The sequence below is a fragment of the Bos javanicus genome, chromosome 17 (assembly GCF_032452875.1).
Source record: "Bos javanicus breed banteng chromosome 17, ARS-OSU_banteng_1.0, whole genome shotgun sequence".
Classification (NCBI taxonomy): domain Eukaryota; kingdom Metazoa; phylum Chordata; class Mammalia; order Artiodactyla; family Bovidae; genus Bos; species Bos javanicus.
This window is the reverse complement of record NC_083884.1, coordinates 61,227,598-61,244,004: the sequence shown is the minus strand read 5'-3', so window position 1 is coordinate 61,244,004 and position 16,407 is coordinate 61,227,598. Positions and strand designations below refer to the sequence as shown.

Here is a 16,407-nt window from a genome sequence, read left to right as displayed (position 1 = left end):
ACACACCCACGCACAGAGAGGAACACTGAGCCCTAGAGAAGCTGAGTCACCAGACCAACCATGTGTATGACCTGCCCTCTGCCGTGAGGGTTCTACTGGAGTGGAACCCTGGATCCACTTCTCCCTAAACCAAGATAGTCCCTTCCCTTTCGGGAGTTCACGATGGTTTCTGGCACAGTCCCTGCCTCGTGAGAGATGCTTTGTAAATATCTGCTAAACCCAAGAGGTATTTGTTAACTAAAATGCAGTGTGGCAGGACCCCCTTTCCGTGGAAAGCTCCGAGATGGGAGAGGATTCAGAAGCTGCTCTTACTCCGAGGTGTCCCAAGATTTCCTGGGGCTCCCTCCCCGCTGCCATTCAGCGCCAGGGTGCAGGAAACACAGAGCACAATTACCCGAGGCAACAATGAGCCGACTGCCGCCCTCCTGCAAACCCAGACAAAGCGCGGAGACCTTGTAACTGAAAAGGCACCAAATGCGGAGCGAGGACGTAGGGGCGGGCTGCTGCGGGCGGGAGCCAGTGCACAAAGCCTCCTTCCTGCCCCCCAACCTCGGAACCACGTGGTTCTCCCCAGGGTGCCCCATTCCACTGTCTGGGCTTCGTCACCTTACTCTGGAATGAGTCTGGGCATGGAGAGATAGGAAACATTGGCTGCGCTGGAAGACCAGATCTACAGAATCGCAAAGGAAGGTAGAGAACAACCACAGGAAGAAACAGCCTCTCAACTTCTCAGCTCATTCTTATTTTTTTAGAGAGGAGAGCGAAGTAGGCTTTCACACAGGCTGGGGTTTGGAACTGCACTACCACTCAGTCCAGCAGATGGAAATGTAAGAGCTCCAGCGACGGGTGATAAATACCATATTCTTCAGTGGATACCTGCAGCCGCTTGCCTATCACAGATGCCGCGCCCACGTCCGTGGCAGACATCGCTAGTCAATTACAGTGCCATTTCCTGCAGAGCCCAGGCAGCCTCACAATCCTCTGAGACCGAACTCCAGCAGCCATGACCAATGGGTTTGTGCTGGCTCGCGAGAGGAGGAAGCCCTCTGCTCCACTGGTCTCGCCCAACCCCATCACTGAGTCACTCAATAAACAGACCCTCTGAGAAGTCACCAAGTGCCTAAGGCTATGCAGCGGGTGCTGGCGGAGCTCAGCCAGAATTCTCCTGACTCCCTGGCTGGGCGTTCTCACTTGGAAAATCACACTGGCTCCTTTCCAAGCTCATGGCTGACTTCTGATGATGGGGGGACAAGGACGGTGTGGAAAAGGAGAACTCAGGTGGCCCGAGTACCTCTTGTGGGCAAGTGCTGCAGTCACTTTTACAGCCTCTGACTGCCCCTGCTGCTGCTGCTGCTGCTAAGTCGCTTCAGTCGTGTCCGACTCTGTGCGACCCCATAGACGGCAGCCCACCAGGCTCCCCTGTCCCTGGGATTCTCCAGTTAAGAACACTGGAGTGGGTGGCCATTTTCTTCTCCAATGCATGAAAGTGAAAAGTGAAAGGGAAGTCGCTCAGTCATGCCCGACTCTTCGAGATCCCATGGACTGCAGCCTACCAGGCTCCTTCATCCGTGGGATTTTCCAGGCAAGAGTACTGGAGTGGGGTGCCATTGCCTTCTCCAGACTGCCCCTGAGTAGATGTATTATTGGTAGAGAGGGAACAGGGTCATTAGAAAAACAAACAGAAGCAGAGTCTGGCGTGGATTTTCTGCAAAGCAGGCCTCTGAAATGAAGGGAGTATCACCCAGCTCACAAGTCAACCAGACCCCTCGGGGCTCCCTACCTAGCCTGCAGGACTGACGACCTGGAGATGGATCTGCAGATGGACAAGAGCCTAAGGAACCTACCTGCTGGTTCCCTAGCTCTCTGAAAAGGGTGCAAAAACACTTAACCTGTTCACTCACACTGCAAACAACTGAAGCCTACTCTTTTTCCATAGCCAAGTTTATACATAAACCTGGTGGCTCAGATGGTAAAGAACCTGCCTACAATACATGAGACCTGGGTTCGATTCTTGGGCTGGGAAGATACCCTGGAAAAGAGCATGGCCACCCATTCATGTTTTCTTGCCTGGAGAATCTCATGGACTGAGGAGCCTGGCGGCCTACAGTCCACAGGGTCGCAGAGAATCAGACATGACTGAAGCAACTTAGCACATCACAAAGGACTTCCGTGGTGGTCCAGGGGCTAATACTCCACGCTCCCAAAGCTCCCAAACACCAGTTTTGCATGTATCCATGTGTGTGAATATTCTGTTCTGTGCAATTTTATCACATGTAGACTCGTCTGCCCACACAAGACACAGAGCCGGCCCATCACAGGATCCTTCCCTCTTGCCTACCCAATCCCAGGCAACCAGCCATCTGCTCTCCACCTCTGTCATCCAGTCATTTGAAGAACATTAGAGCAACGGAATCAGGCAGTATGTAACCTCTGGGGATAAGCTTTTCCACTCAGTGTAATTCTCTAGAGATCCATCTGGATTGCTGCCTGTGTCGATAGTCTATGTATTTGTTTTTGCTGCTCTGGGTCTTCAACGCTGCATGGGCTTTTCTCGAGTTGTGGTGTGTGGACTTCTCACTGCGGCGGCTTCCGCTGCAGAACATGAGCTCCAGGGCACGCAGGCTTCGGAAGCTGCGGCTCGTGGGCTCCAGCAGCTGTGGCCAAGGGCTTAGTTGCTCCACGGCACATGCAATCTTCCCGGACTAGGGATCAAACCTGTGTCTCCTGTATTAGCAGATTCTAATCTGCTAATTAGGCAGATTCTTTACCACTGAGTTATCAGGGAAACCCGATCTGTTCTTTATAAAAAGAATTCACTAACTAATGAACTTGGGGGCGCTGGCAGCACTGGGTCTCCGTTGCTGTGCACAGGCTTCCTCTAGCTGTGGGGACTGGGGGCTACTCTCGAGTCGCGGTGCGCGGGCTTCTCACTGTGGTGGCTTCCCTTGGTGCGGAGCATGGGCTCTAGAGCTTGGGCGCAGTTGCCCAGAGGCATGTGGAATCCTCCCGGACCAAGGGTTGAACTCATGTCCCCTGCCTTGGCAGGCAGATTCTTAACCACTGGGACACCACGGTATCTTGGTTTGTTCCTTTTTATTGCTGACTTGTATTCTACCATCCAAATGCATCGCATTTTAACCACGTGCCCACTGAAGGACATTATGAATGAAACAGGTATGAACTTGTGTGTGCCTCTTCCTCCCTTCCTTCCAACAGCTTGCTGATACTGCTGCTAAGTTGCTTCAGTCGTGTCCAAGTCTGTGCGACCCCACAGACAGCAGCCCACTAGGCTCCTCTGTCCCTGGGATTCTCCAGGCAAGAACACTGGAGTGGGTTGCCATTTCCTTCTCCAATGCATGAAAGTGAAAAGTGAAAGGGAAGTTGCTCAGTCGTGCCCAACTCTTAGCGACCCCATGGACTGCAGCCTACCAGGCTCCTCTGTCCATGGGATTTTCCAGGCAAGAGTACAGCTTATCGAGATGCAATTCACATACCACACAATTCGCCCAAAGTGTACAATTCCACAGCTTTTAGTGTGTTCAGAGTTGTGCAACCATCACTGCAGCCATTTTAGAAAATTTCATCAGCTTTCACATCCCTTAGCCATCACCTGCAATTTCTGCCCCATCCCTAAACCACCGTTAATTTACTTCCTTTCTCGGTTTGCCTCTTCTGGACTTTGCATATAAATGAAATCATGTAATGTGGGGTCTTCTGTGTCTGGCTTCTTTCACTTAACATATTGTTTTTGAGGTTCACCCATGGTATAGAAGCCAACAGTACTTCATTCCTATTTATGGCAGAGTAACATTTCAGTGTGGAGACAGACTACATTTGGTTTATCCACTCATCAGTGGTTAGACGTGTGTAAACTTTTTTCTTTTTTGGCGGTGCTGTGTGGTTTGCGGGATTTTAGTTCCCTGATCAGGGATTGAACCCGGGCCCTTGGCAGTGAAAGTGTGAATTCATAAGCACTGGACCACCATGGGAGTCTTCCATGTAGGTTTCTGTATGAACACACATTTCCATTTCTCTGGTACAGATGCTCAAGAGTGCAGTTGCTGAGTCGTGTGATAAGTGTCTGTTTCATTTGTCTGAAACTGTCCACACACTTTTCCAGGATAGCTGGACCATTTTACATCTCAACAGCAATGTGTTTGATTCAGTTTCTCTGCATCCTCATTGGCCTTTTGTATTACTCTTATTTTGTTCTTTTAGCCATGGTGACAGGTGTATGTATTTGCTTGGTTTTCCCCTGAGCAGAAATAAGATGCACAGTAACATCTGCTGGGAGTCTTGCCCTGAGGTCTCCTCTAATCAGTTACAGCCTGGTTAGTTCATGCCTCTCTCCTCTATACCATGGGGCCCTTGCATTAAAAGCTGGAGCTGAGATGTGGTCACCCCATAGGCTGGGCTGGGTGGGACCTCTGGGATTGGACCATGTAAGGGTGTTGAGCTGTGTTCTACAGCTGGTTTGTGGAGTCCACTCAGAACCCTGGATCTCTTTCAAAATAAAAAGAGGTCAGGCAGGGACTCCTGCATTCTGTCTCTGGGACAGTCCCTCAGTGAAAGAAGATACCTTTGTGTTTTTGTTGTTGTTGTTATGCCTCATAACTGTAATCACCTTCCCAGGTGGGCCCATCATGTCCTTAGAATGTAGAGATCCCAGGGACAGAAGCAGGCTCTTTGAATGAAATGGGCACAGTACCCAGCTTGCAGTGAGCACATGTTAAGTATTTGTAGACTGGCCTTGACAAGCATCACGGACATGGAAAATCATGGGCATAGTATAAGGACTTAATAGATATAAGCTACATGGATACATGGGGGCTTCCTTGGTGGCTCAGTGGTAAAGAACCCACCTGCCAATGCAGGAGATGAGGGTTTAATCTCTGGGTTGGGAAGATCCCCTGGGGAAGGAAATGGTAACCCACTCCAGTATTCTTCCCTGGGAAATCCCATGGACAGAGGAGCCTGGCGGCCTATAGTCCATGGGGTCGCAAAGAGTCGGACACGACTGAGTGAATGAGAGGAGCGCATGGGACAAGGAGTGTCTCTGTCCCCGACTCTGCAACGGGAAAGGCAGCAGAGAAAGAGAATGACTGGGAGCACAGATCTGACTCTGCCGCTTGCTTGGGGTTTTATGGCCGCATGGCCATCTGCCTCATCAGCGGCCATTCCCCAGGCTTGCGGGGGGAAGGAACAGATGAAATCGTGAGCACAAAGGCACTTCAGGCCCCGGTAGGGCCTGCTGGTAAAGGCCGTGCAAACACCCGACTGTTGTCAACAGCCCTCCCTCTCACGGCAGAGAGCATGCCGGTGAGGGACATTGACACAGCGATGCCACTGCTGCAGCTGACATCACGCAGCTAACGGGCGGCCCCGAACCCCCAAACACATGCACACCAGTGGACAGGCCAACTGAGCCGCGCTCTCTGGCCCCTGTTATGTGTGCTGGATCACGGGCGAGGAGGCGGTGGGTGTGCGGAGTGAGGCTCATCCTCCCTTGGACTGCCCTGCCCCCGGACCATCCAGTTCGTTGCTTAGGACTTAAATTCAGGGGTCATCCTTGATTCCCGTTTGCATCGCAGTCCTCATTAAAGCCATTAGCAGGACTCTGAAAATGCACCCCCATACACATCTGGCACCCCACTTCCACGGCTGACACCTGGTCCCGGCCACTGTCACCTCTAGCCGAGGGGACTACAGAAACCTCTCGAGTCTCCTTACAAGATCATTCACAGATATGTCAGATCCCACCACTCCCTCTGCTCAGAACCTCCAGCTGCTGAGGAATAAAACACACAGACCCAAAGAGCACGGGGGCCGAGAACAGCCGAGGCCGTCACAAGGAACAAAGACACCGCAGAGCAAGCTATTACAAAGCCACAGTAATTAAGACTGGGGGTATTGGCAAAGGGGAGACAAATAGACCCGTGGAACAGATTAGAGAGTCCAGAAACAGCCCCTCACATACGCGGTCACCTGATTTATGACAAAATCAATACTGCAGAGCACAGGGGAAAGAATGGCCTTTGCAATAAATGATGCTGGGCCGACTGAATATCCATGTGGGGGAAAAATGTCCCTTGATCTCTACCTCACGCCATACACAAAAATCAATTCCAGATGGATTGCATTAACTACGAAGGGTCAAAGATTTCAGAGGAAAACATAGGAGACCGTCTTCATGAGCTTGGAGGAGGCACCGATTTCTTAAACAGGACCCAGAAAGTTCTAACCAAGAAAGGGAAGAAATGACAAATTGACAATGTTTAAAATTAAGAAACTCAGTTCATCCAAGGACACCGCTAAGCTACCCACAGAATGGGAGAGGAAGGGCATGCAATCCTACATCCACCAAAGGACTGGAATCCAGAATGTGCATAATTATGTAAAAAGTAACTAAGAAAATTAATAATAAAAAAAATCAGACAACCCAATTTTAAAAAAATGAGCAAAAGATTTGAATAGACAGTCCACAAGGGTATATTCAAGCTGGAGTTCCAATACTTTGGCCACCTGAAGTGAACAGCCAACTCACAGGAAAAGACTCTGATGCTGGGAAAGATTCAAGGCAGGAGAAAAGGGAGGCAGAGGATGAGATGGTTGGATGGTGTCACCGAGTTGATGGACATGAGTGTGAGCAAACTCTGGGAGATGCTGAAGGGCAGGGAAACCTGGTGTGCTGCAGTCCACGGGGTCACAGAATCAGACGTGACTTAGCGACTGAACAATAACATGATCAAATAACCATAAAAGTATGAAAAGGGATTTGATTTCCTTAGCCATCAGGGAAGCACAAGTTAAAATCAGGGGATGATGCTACTATATACGCACCAGATATGCCTAAAAAGAGAAAGACAGACACTACCAAGTGTTGGCGAGGTCAGTGGGCAACTGCAAGTGGAAACTGATAGAACTGATTTGGAAAGCATCTCAGTAATGTTTACTGAAGCTGACATATGCTCACCCATGACCCGGCAACTGCACTCCTATGGGTACACCCTACAGAAAAACACGCACATGGCTACTGACATACACAAGAATGTTCCCAGGAGCATTTGTTATTCAAAAAAGACAAAACACCGCAGACCACACAGTCACTGAGTCCAAATGCCCCACTCTGGTAGGGACGCTGCTAGTTCGGGAGGCCGTGTACATATAGGCGGGGCCAGGGGTACGTGGGAAACGTCTAAACCTTCCTCTCGATTTGGCTGTAAACCAAAAACTGCTCATAAAAAAACGGTCCTATAACAAAGCAAGCACACAAACAAACAAAAAAACTCAGCAAAGTTGGAGGAGCAGAGATACTCTGATGGAAAAAATGGCCTGGGTGCAGTTTGCAGAAATGGACAGGGCAATTCCTTGAGCTGAGACCTCACATCCTGTCTTCAGAGGGGTCAGCGGGGCCCTAGCATTACCTGTCACATTTGTCTTTTTTATAAGAGGGGGAAGAAAAAACTACTTTCTGTGTACAATTAAAACTAGAAGACAGAAACAAAGCCCCTTAGGGCATGCCCCATCTCCTTGCAGGCCCCACGATCTCCTTCAGTCCGGGGCTCAGCAAACTTTCCCCATGAAGGGGTGGACTGTCAGTATTCCATAACCTTGTGGATCTTGTTTTGGTCATAACCACCCAACTCTGACGCTGCTGCAGGTGAGAGCAGCCGTGGACAAAACCATGAATGAGCATGGCCAGGTCTGATCAGTGGATGCAGAGCCTTCTTTTCAGGGTCGCTCTGTGGGGGTGGCACTTGGCAGATGACAGGGGTGGGTGGAGGGGGGACCTGGGGACAGCTGTGCCCTCCTCACCCCACCCCTTCAGAACCTGGCTGAGGGTTTTCTCTCCCCCTCAACCCCTGACCCCGCCGCCTTCAGGACTGGTCCAGGCTGGCTCTCTTGAACGACCTGAGCTGTTTTTTGCAGGGCTTCTCCCTGGTGAAGGGGAAGTGGCCCCAGGCGTCTTCCAGGGAGTCTGTGGAGAGCAGATAACAGGGCTCAAAGCTTTTGGAAAAGTACTGCGGACCACCAGGAGTTAAACCGGCAGTGACCCTGCCCTTGGGTGAGGGGAGACGCGGGTTGTGGGGGGGAGCGCGAGAGAGGAAGTCGGCAGGCCAGCTGCGTTTGGCCTTCCCTCCACGGTCCTGGTCGTGGTCACCGTGTCACTGCAAAAGGAAATGAGGAGGAGAGGGGGCCGGGGACGGATGGACGCCATCCACAAAGCGGGCACAACAGGTGTGCTGGGGATGGGAGACGCAAGCCGAGTAATTAAGGCCTCTAGACACCTGTTGTGAGCTCACCCATTCACACCCCTGGCAGGCGGTTCGCACCTCTGAGGAAGGGGAAGAAACCTGCTCGGATGAAAAAGCGTCCATCCGCAGCCTGGGGCTGAAGGCTCAGCCTGCCCGAGGTGGCTGCGTTTCTGCCACCTGACATCCTGACCTCAGGGGAGGTGAGGGAAGGGGCGTCTAGAGTGAGAGCCACCCTGCTGTGCCGCTGCAGAGCTGTGTGACCCTGGGCAAACTCCTTAACCTCTCCATGTCTCACGCCCTGTCTTTATCAGATCCCACAGAGGAAGGCTTTGCAGTTAAATCCAGGTGCTCAGCACACATTTACTGGGAACCATCCATGCACCAGGGGCCTGTGGCCTCCACAGTGAACCACAGACCAACCCCAGAGCCAACCCAGAGAGCAGCGGGGACACCCGCTTGACAGGAGACAGGGGTTCGATCCCTGGTTCGGCAGCGACTCACGTGCCACAGAGCAACGAAGCCCATGGGCCACGACTATGGACCCGGCGTGCTAGAGCCCAGAACCCGCAGCTGCTGAGCCCGCGTGGCCTTGGACCCGGTGTGCTAGAGCCCAGAACCCGCAGCTGCTGAGCCCATGTGGCCTGGAGCTCACGCTCCACAAGAGAAGCCACCACAGCGAGGAGCCCGCGCACCGCAACTCGAGAAGAGCCCCTGGCTCTCCACAATTAGAGAAACGCCTGTGCAGCAACGAAGCCCCGGCGCAGTCAAAAATAAAATAAATACAAGTTTTTTAAAATGGACATACTCCAGAAAACTTCCAAGGATTCGGCACTACTGTCAAAGACACAGGCTCTGTCTTTAGTCAGCCCTGCCCGGGGTTCCCAGCCCGAAGCCACTGGCTTTGTGCTGTTTAATAACCACAGCGAACACTGATTAACTACCCGCTCCGTACCCGGCGCTGTATTAAGTGCCCCACATGCATAATCTCACTTAATCCTTTTAACAGCCCTTGAGGCAACCACGTGGTGAGGGAGCCGGGTGCCAGCCCGAGCCGTCTTGACGACCCAGTGGTAGGATTCTGGGCTCTGGAGCTGGTTTCTCTTCTGGAGACAATGACGACAAGCACTCTGCAGTGTCTGGTGCAGAGGTTGGGCTCCAAAAGTCTGCTTCGTGATAGGGACAGACACTAGTGATTATTACTGTGGCATCGTTATCAAAATTCACAGCACACGTTACCAGCAGTATGAGGACTGCTATTTCATGCCGGGGGAAACTGAGGTCCAGAAAGGGGGCAACAGGGAGGGAGCTGGGAAGTGCTACTCCATTTACTTTTTAGTTTTTGTTTTTTTTTTTTGATGTGAACCATTTTTAAAATCTCTATTGAACTTGTTACAATATTGCCTCTGCTGTTTATCTTCTGGTTTTTAGGCCTTGAGGCATGTGGCATCTCAGCTCCCTGATTGAACCACACCCCTCTGCACTGGAAGGGGAAGTCCTAACCACTGAACCACGAGGGAGGTCCCACCTCCCTGACTTTTCTAAAGGGCGAGCCTTGAATTGGCCCAGAGGACAATCCTGTGGAGGCGTGGATCTGCAGGGTCTTTGGGCACCCGTCAGGCTGGGTTTCAGAGGCTGGGGTCCGCTGCAGTGAAGCCCAGATGGAAGGCTGGCGGTCTCCAGGAAGGCCCAGGCCAACACTGCCTCAGCCGAGAAGCTGCTGCCCCCAGCTCACGGGCAGGGTCCCCCCAGGGGGGAGCTGCTGCCTCTCAACAGGTGGTCTCAAGAACCAGGCTACACTCTCCCACGGCCCTGCACTCCAGCTCGCACCCCTTGAGTGTGTCACTGTCTGTCACAGTCACTTTCTTCCCTGGTCCTTCATGAACAGGAGCCCATCTCTCCTGACATGGCTCTGTGCCCAGCAACTAGTGCAGTGCCTGGCACAAACGACACACCCTCACGGGATGGCAGTTCTACTAAAATGATCTGGGGATGGTAACTTCTTCAAGACCCAAGAGAAGGATTAGGGAGGTGCAGTTCATGGTTCAAGGCCCAGAGAGGTGCAGTTCCAAGCCAGGGCTCTGGGTCAGACCAAGGACACCCCACTTCCAGCTCAGTCGTGTGGTCCTGGGCTGGAAACCTCATCTCTCCAGGTCTCCAGCGTCCCTCTGGGTACAGAAGGGATAACAGCACCCCTCCTTTGCAGCGCTGCTCTGCTGCTTAAAAAAAAAGATACAGCACAGGAAAGCATGGTGTGGAGCCCAACACGCAGTGAGCTGTGGTCACGCCTGGTAGGATAACCCCACAAAACTTGCCCATCAAAATGGACTGGACTGGTTCCCCTGAACCTTGACATATTCCCCTGCCTCTGACCCTTGAGGGCTGCTGGCTTTGTCTGAAACTGGGTCTGGTTTTCTGGTCCAGCTTGTCTCTCTGAGAAGACTCACAGCGCCCCCTGCTGCCCACGCTCGGAATGGTCTCAAACTCCGGCCGGGACACACAACAAAGCCAGGCTCCAAGAAGGCTCTGGGTTTTCAGGGGCTGATGAAAACTACTGCCGGGAATGGCAGGAAGAAGAGATGCCACGCGTAATGACGTTCGGGGAGGGACACTAATTCCCTGTCTTCTCAAAACAAACATAAAATGCGAGACCAGACAGTGCTTTTCCTTCTCCATCTCGGTCTTTTGTTTCCCTGGATCAGTGTCATTCTCAGACTGCAAAACCAAGCGAAGCTGTCATTTCGGCGAGATGCGATTCTCCATCCACATGTACAATCCTGGTTTGATCTGGCAGTTCTTTAAACTGGACTCCTCAAAAAGCAGGAGCTCGTTGAAACCAGCAGCCACGAGAGGCTCAGGGTACGTACCTTCTTGGGATGGCAAGCTCACTCTTCTTGACTTGTCTCCCCAGATATCGGGAGATGGAAAACAGCCCCCGCATTGTGACTCCACCTTACCAGAAATTATAACTAAGACCCTACTACTCAGAAACCGACAGGGCTAGCATCTTTGCATCGGCACCGTGCTGACCACGTCTGTTAACGAACGGCACGCCAGTGTGTGATTTAGATTGTGGGAAGGAGGACAGGAGTTTGTAAAGGAAATCCCTCATGTGGCTTCCCATTCTTTAAACCGCTAAGAGCAAAGAGAGTAGATTTCACACAACGATGATACATCCTTTCTAGTCTCCAAAATCTAGGACTTCTATCTTCCATCCACAGCTTACCTGGCAAGAAGCTAATGGGTAACCCTAACGGGGACTTGGCTCTCCCGATCCTTGTTCGAGAACTGGACAAACGCGGGATCAACAACAAGGTCTAACACGCAGAATCCTAAATGCCCCCCACCCCACCCCCCACGTGCACAGGTTCCCAGAACACTCCAAGTTTGCAGCCAGGCTCCCATGGTCTGCTAGGCTGGGGCCAACACCACCTGCCCTTAGGTTCTGAGAGCTTAGTGGCTTCTTCGCTGTGCTGCGTGGCACACACCTGGAGAGCGCGCTTGCTTTAAACGTTTCCCCCTTAGGCCCTTTCCCTAAAGACACTTCATCCAGGGCTTGGTACTAGGTGGTAGCTAACTTACCTGAACCAACTGGTGCAATGTTCCAGCACAGGGCTGCAAACCTGTGGCCCCGGGCTCTATCTGGCCCACGCATAGACTTTGTCCCACACGCGCTGTTTTTAGAAAGTGCGTTTTTAGTTGCCAACTTATTCTCCCCAAGGATCCAGATTGCCAGTTTCTCTAAACCTAAGAGAAGCACCTGAGACACCTAGATTGCCGCTGGCCTTCAGCCCGTCAGTCCCCACCTGCCAGCTCTCCCAGGCTGTTTCCTGCCTGGCCTCTGAGAGACCTCTGAGTTCTGATTCCTGTGTTAGCAGCTGGCGATGGACTACATAATGTAGGCACGCGATCTCCCCTCATTTCAAAAGGGGATTTCCACAGACAGCAATGGAGACCAGGGGTCCCCAACCCCGGCAGGATATTGGAATCCCCTGGGGCACTCTGATCCCAAGACCAATGTCTGGGTTCCACCCCCAAGGGAAGGAATGTAACTTTCTGGGGACGGAGTCTGAGCAAAGGTGTGTTTATCAAAGTCACCAGGTGATTCACATGTGCAGAGACGGCAGCGGACTGCCTGCTTAAACCAAAGGGTGACTTGGGTGGCAGGATTTCGGGCCCATCGAGGGAGGAGCTGGGCTTCAGTCTGCCTGGTTCCTGCCCCTCCTGTAGGTCCCCAGTGTGGATAGAGAAAAACTGATCATCCCATTTGCACACCTTTCTGCCCAGTGCTCTGAGACAGCAGTGTTTGAGATTAAGGGAGACACATCATTGGTGGCGAGAACATGACCTTTGAGAGGCCACTGTGATGGCCTTCAGCTCACCATCAACGACCCGAAGGCCCAGCCGGCTCCCACCCAGCACAGCCTTGCCTCTCACCTGAAGAGCTCTCGGATCTCGCGGCTGTCAGCCTGGAAGGGGATGTTCCGCACCAGGATCTTGGAGGTTGTCTGCTTTCTGGGCGCTTGTTTCTTCCGGGCCGATGTCAGGGCTGGCCTGGTGGGTCAGGGGAAGGCTTCGGGTTATTTGGGACCTCGGCACAGCTGCTGCCCTCCGCTGACTCCACCACCACCCCCACCACCAGCCCTGATGCTTTCCTCCTCTGCTCAGGTGAGGGACTCACAGAGTCAGTGTGGACGCAGCTGAGAGGAAAGGGAAGGGAAGGAGGGCTCCCTGGGTGGCATGCAGCCTAATTCTCGTCTCCGCTGTAGCTGTGGATGTCCAGGTGACACATCCCACCCAGGGGGTGTCTGCTGCCCTTCATCTGGGACTAGCAGGCACTCATGAACTCTGATGGGGGCAGCTGGGGCAGTTTCACCCCAAACCCAGTCTCCTCCGTATCTTTGCAGGTGCCCAGAGAGGCTCTGGCTGCTCCCCAGGTCTTGCTAGAGACATTTCATCACTGATCGGAAGCACAGCATACAGGGGCCCGGTGGTGGTGGTGGTTTAGTCGTTAAGTCGTGTCCGACTCTTGCGACCCCATGGACTGTAGCCTGCCAGGCTCCTCTGTCTATGGGATTTTCCAAGCAAGAATACTAGAGTGGGTTGCCATTTCCTTCTCCAGGGAATCTTCTGCGCTCAGGAATCGAACTCGGGTTTCCTGCACTGCAGGCGGATTGTTTATCAACTGAGCTACGAGGGGCCTGAAGCAGCTTCTAACCACGGAGGCAGGCCAGGGCTGCGAGAGGAAACTTTCCACCTGAGGCTCAAGGCCACCTGGACCCTGTCCCCCTGCTCTTCCAGGGAGACCTTCCGCTCCGTGGCGGCAGGGGAGGGTGGCGAGCAGGGGCATGAGTTGACCATCTGAGTGTCCGAGTCTCGTGGCTACTTAGAATTTGTGTGATCCTGAGCAAGTTATCACTTGGCCTCTCTGGGTCTCAGTTTTCTTGGCTGTATCACAGGCCTAATAACCGTCCAACCTTGTTGGATTGTTTGAGGTTTTAATGAGAGAAAGATGTGTCGAAACACTCTGCACTGTGCCCAGCACAGGGCAAGCCCTCCATAAACAGCAGCTGGTATTAAAATGACTTGTTCTGACTCATCTGAAGTCTGATCCACCGTCACCTCCTCCCCATCACCACTGAAACAGCAACCCACTCCCACCCCCTGGCTGTTTTTCTTCCTGGCACTCGTTACTGTCAAAAAAATTCACTTGGGGGTTTTTGGTTTTTAAACTTCATTTATTTTTACTTGGCTGAGCCAGGCCTTAGCCGCAGCACAAGGGATTTTCTATCTTCCTCACAGCATGCAGGGTTTTTGGTTGCAGCACATGGGATCTTTAGCTGTGGCAAGTGGAATCTAGTTCCCTGACTGGGGATTGAACCGGGGCCCTCTACATTGGGAGCACGGAGTCTTAAGTCCCTTTACATATTTAGTCGTGTGTCTCTCTGCTGTCTGTCTTCTAGGGCTGTGCTGTTCAACACAGTAGCCACCAGCCGCATGTGGCAAGCAATTAAATCGCAATTAACACGACACAAAATTAAGACATTCAACTCCTCAGCTGCTGGGTCATCCAACCTCCAAGGTGGTCCCCAACGGCCCCTGCCTCTTGGTATTTATGCCCCTCCTGCTCTCCTGTGAAACCAGGTCATATGAGACACTGCAAGACACTGCCACGTCTTCCCTGTTCTCTCCTGGATCACCTGCTCTGGAGCTAAACCACTGCTGTGCCGTGAGGACACTCGTGCAGGCCTAGGGAAGAGACCAATGTGGTGAGGAACTGAGGCCTCCTGGCAACAGCCGTGTGAGGGCATCACTTTGGAAGCAAAACCGTCAACCTCAGTTGAGCCCTCGGATGAGACTGCAGCCCTGCCCAGCATCTTGCCTGTGACCTCCTAAGAGACCCCAAGGCAGAACTTCCTAGCTAAGGTGTTCCTGAATTCCTCAACTTCAGAAGCTGTGCGATAATAATAAACGTTTATTGTTTTAATCTGTCAAGTTTGGGGATACTCAGGTATAGTGTGACAGGTAACTAACACAGCGGTACCTGTCATGTCCCAAGCGCTCAAACGCCATGCGTGGCGACAGTGCAGAGAGCATCACAGGATGTTCCCACCCCTGCAGAAGGGTCTATCAAACAGCACCACTTCAGAAACCCAAGGATTCTCCCTCCCCAGCTCCTGAGAAGACTGTCTGGTTCCCAGCAGACTTTCTGTAATTTTTGGTTGAATGAAAGAAAGACTAAACACGGCCTAGGAGTTGAGAACCTGTAAGATGACTTCAGCCTGACTCCCTGGAGTCAGGGGACTGAGAAGAAAAGACCAGCACCACTAGCTGAGTGATCATGTGCAGGGCATGTGCTAAATGCTTTGTGCACAATCTCCGGTTCTCACATTTTACATGACGGGCAAAGTCACCTACCCAAGGCCATGGAGCCCCCTGGATTAGAACCCAAAGCTGCGGGGCTCAAAGCTTGGACTCTCACTCTTAAGTCATGGCTCAGGAACCTCTGTTAGCTTCTGGGGGCTCCCGCACCAAGCCTGCTTCTGGCTGAAGATGCTCAGCATGGCATGGACCAGGTTGGGTCGAGACCACCAGATGTGGCCTAGGCAGGCTTCACAGGTAGCATTAGAAAAACAGACAGAGAAGGAAGAAACAGCAGCAGCTTCAGGTGAGCTCACCAGCAACCAATCTGCTCAATGACCACAGTGAGGTGGGCGGGTGGCTCTGACAAGGACGACGAGGAGAACGTCTGATCCCTACGTGCCGGCCGCTGTTCAAAGCACTCCAGGTGTATGAGTTCAACGAGGATGTGCGAGCGGGTGAAGACACAAGGACAACACTAATCCCCGAGAAGACTCCACTAGCTCACGTAACTGGTCTTTGAGTGCAGTGGTCTGCTTCCATCTCTGACGCCTACTGAACCTCTTTTCCAATTAAGCAGAGGCTCTCTGGGCACTGTTGTCTGGCTCCAAGAAAGAAAGCCCCGTAAAGACGGAAAGAATAAGACGTCTAGGTCTTAACTGCTGCTTTTGGTTCATCAAAGTGCCAACAATTCGCAGCTGACTCTACCTTGGCTCACTGATACCAGCAAGAACAAGCCAGCTTTGCTTGCTTCTCTGGCCTGTCTTCCTTCTGTTGTAATGAATGTGTATTACGTATCTACTCCGGGGACTGGCACCATCCCAGTTCACCAGGGAAAGGGCATCGAAGCTGGCATGTGGGGCACCCCCTTGATCAGGAAGGGGCCCCAGAGGTGAGAGGGGTCGGGTCGGGGAGGATGTTAAAGGGCCGTGAGACGCCCTCTGAGGCACCGGCATCAGGGCTAAAGGGACAGGCTCAGATCCAAGGGAAGGGCCAGGGGGTGCGGAGGTGGAGACTCACTTGGTGGCTCGTTCCGAGATCCTCACTTCCAGCTTGTGGCCGTCCACGACATGACCCTGCGAGAGGAGACAACACAGCCTGTCCCTCTGTCTTAGAAACATGCGCCTGTAGCCCCATCCTTTGCTGGAGCGGGCTCTGGCTGAGCAAGGGGAATGGCAACACCAGGGGGCGCTGACTGTTTCAGGGCAGAGAAGCCCGCTGGGGTCAAGGACCAATGAGGGTTTCTTCCGGAAGTGGCTCCTGCTGAGCGTGGGCAGCAGCTGCCGGTGATGGA

At 52.6% G+C, this 16,407-nt stretch overlaps 1 protein-coding gene across 3 annotated transcripts in view; it reads right to left on the bottom strand.

Moving 5' to 3' along the window:
• RBM19 (RNA binding motif protein 19) overlaps positions 1-16,407 on the bottom strand; it is a 120,631-nt gene that overhangs the window by 70,983 nt on the left and 33,241 nt on the right. For all 3 annotated transcript variants that reach the window (XM_061384917.1, XM_061384918.1, XM_061384919.1), the window contains 2 exons: positions 16,134-16,189; positions 12,690-12,806 (listed from right to left, as the gene is read on the bottom strand). In XM_061384917.1, coding sequence (XP_061240901.1) covers positions 12,690-12,806; positions 16,134-16,189 — 173 coding nt within the window. The remainder of the gene's footprint in view (positions 1-12,689; positions 12,807-16,133; positions 16,190-16,407) is intronic.